Source organism: Rhincodon typus, chromosome 25, assembly GCF_021869965.1.
Source record: "Rhincodon typus isolate 14 chromosome 25, sRhiTyp1.1, whole genome shotgun sequence".
Classification (NCBI taxonomy): Eukaryota; Metazoa; Chordata; class Chondrichthyes; order Orectolobiformes; family Rhincodontidae; genus Rhincodon; species Rhincodon typus.
In genome coordinates this window covers 17,002,309-17,003,159 of record NC_063356.1, presented here as the reverse complement: position 1 = coordinate 17,003,159, position 851 = coordinate 17,002,309, and the positions used below count along the sequence as shown (strand labels likewise).

General features: G+C 45.4%; 1 protein-coding gene across 1 annotated transcript in view; it reads right to left on the bottom strand.

Moving 5' to 3' along the window:
* Positions 1-613, bottom strand: part of LOC109924637 (membrane cofactor protein-like) — a 10,373-nt gene extending 9,760 nt beyond the window's left edge. Inside the window, exon 1 of the mRNA XM_020524634.2 lies at positions 350-613. Within this exon, the coding sequence (XP_020380223.2) occupies positions 350-404 (55 nt within the window). The 5' untranslated portion in view covers positions 405-613. The remainder of the gene's footprint in view (positions 1-349) is intronic.
* Positions 614-851: the final 238 nt, after the last annotated feature.

The window sequence follows — 851 nt, the reverse complement described above, 5'->3', positions numbered from 1 at the left end:
TCTGCTCTGTGCGTAATGCTCTCCAAAGAAATGTATTCATTTCCTATTGACTCACTTTCTTCCGCCACTTCACCCCTTTCTGGATTTCCGATGTGACTTGCTCACTTTTTATCGCTGCCCTTTCTGTTGGTCTGGTCCTATTTGCCCTCACTCCACAACTCTGTCACGACCGGACTTCGCTTTTTTTAAAATGCGTGTTAAAACTACCCCTTCGACGCCGTGTTCTTTAAAAAAAAACTTCACGGCAGTAGAGGAGCAGAAAAGTGTTCCTCCAGCTCCACACGGTGTTATCTCTGACTCCAGCATCGGCAGTTCTTACTATCTCACGAGGAGCCGGGGCATTGCTTACCCGTTACCCGGGCCACCCAGATCACCATGAGAGCGAGGATCAGTCTCGCCAACATTTCACAATCCTGTCCGCGTTTCTTTTTTTTTTAAATATTCGGGGAGATTCTGAAATCTGACGAGAACTGTGAAAAGCTCCTTCCTGAAAACGGTTAGACTCCTACTATCTCTAGACTCCAATCCTGTTTCTTTCTCCAGAGAATCCCAACTACCGAATGCTGCCTAAAATAAACCCAGGCCAGTTTCCGGCTTCACCCTCCCAGAGGCTGCAACAAATCCTGAGCAACTTCCGGAGAACGCAAACACAATACGCCCTCCCTTCACTGTAACAATCAGGCACTTTAATAAAGTGCACTGCAGTTTTCTTGTTCCAGTAAACCACGCTCAGGCAGTCCTCAACAATAGTAGCAGAAGCACATTTGGAAAATAATCATCTAAATCAAGCAGTGTCAGTATGGCTTCACTAAAAGGGAAATTGTGTCTGACTAAATCATTAGAGTTTTTTT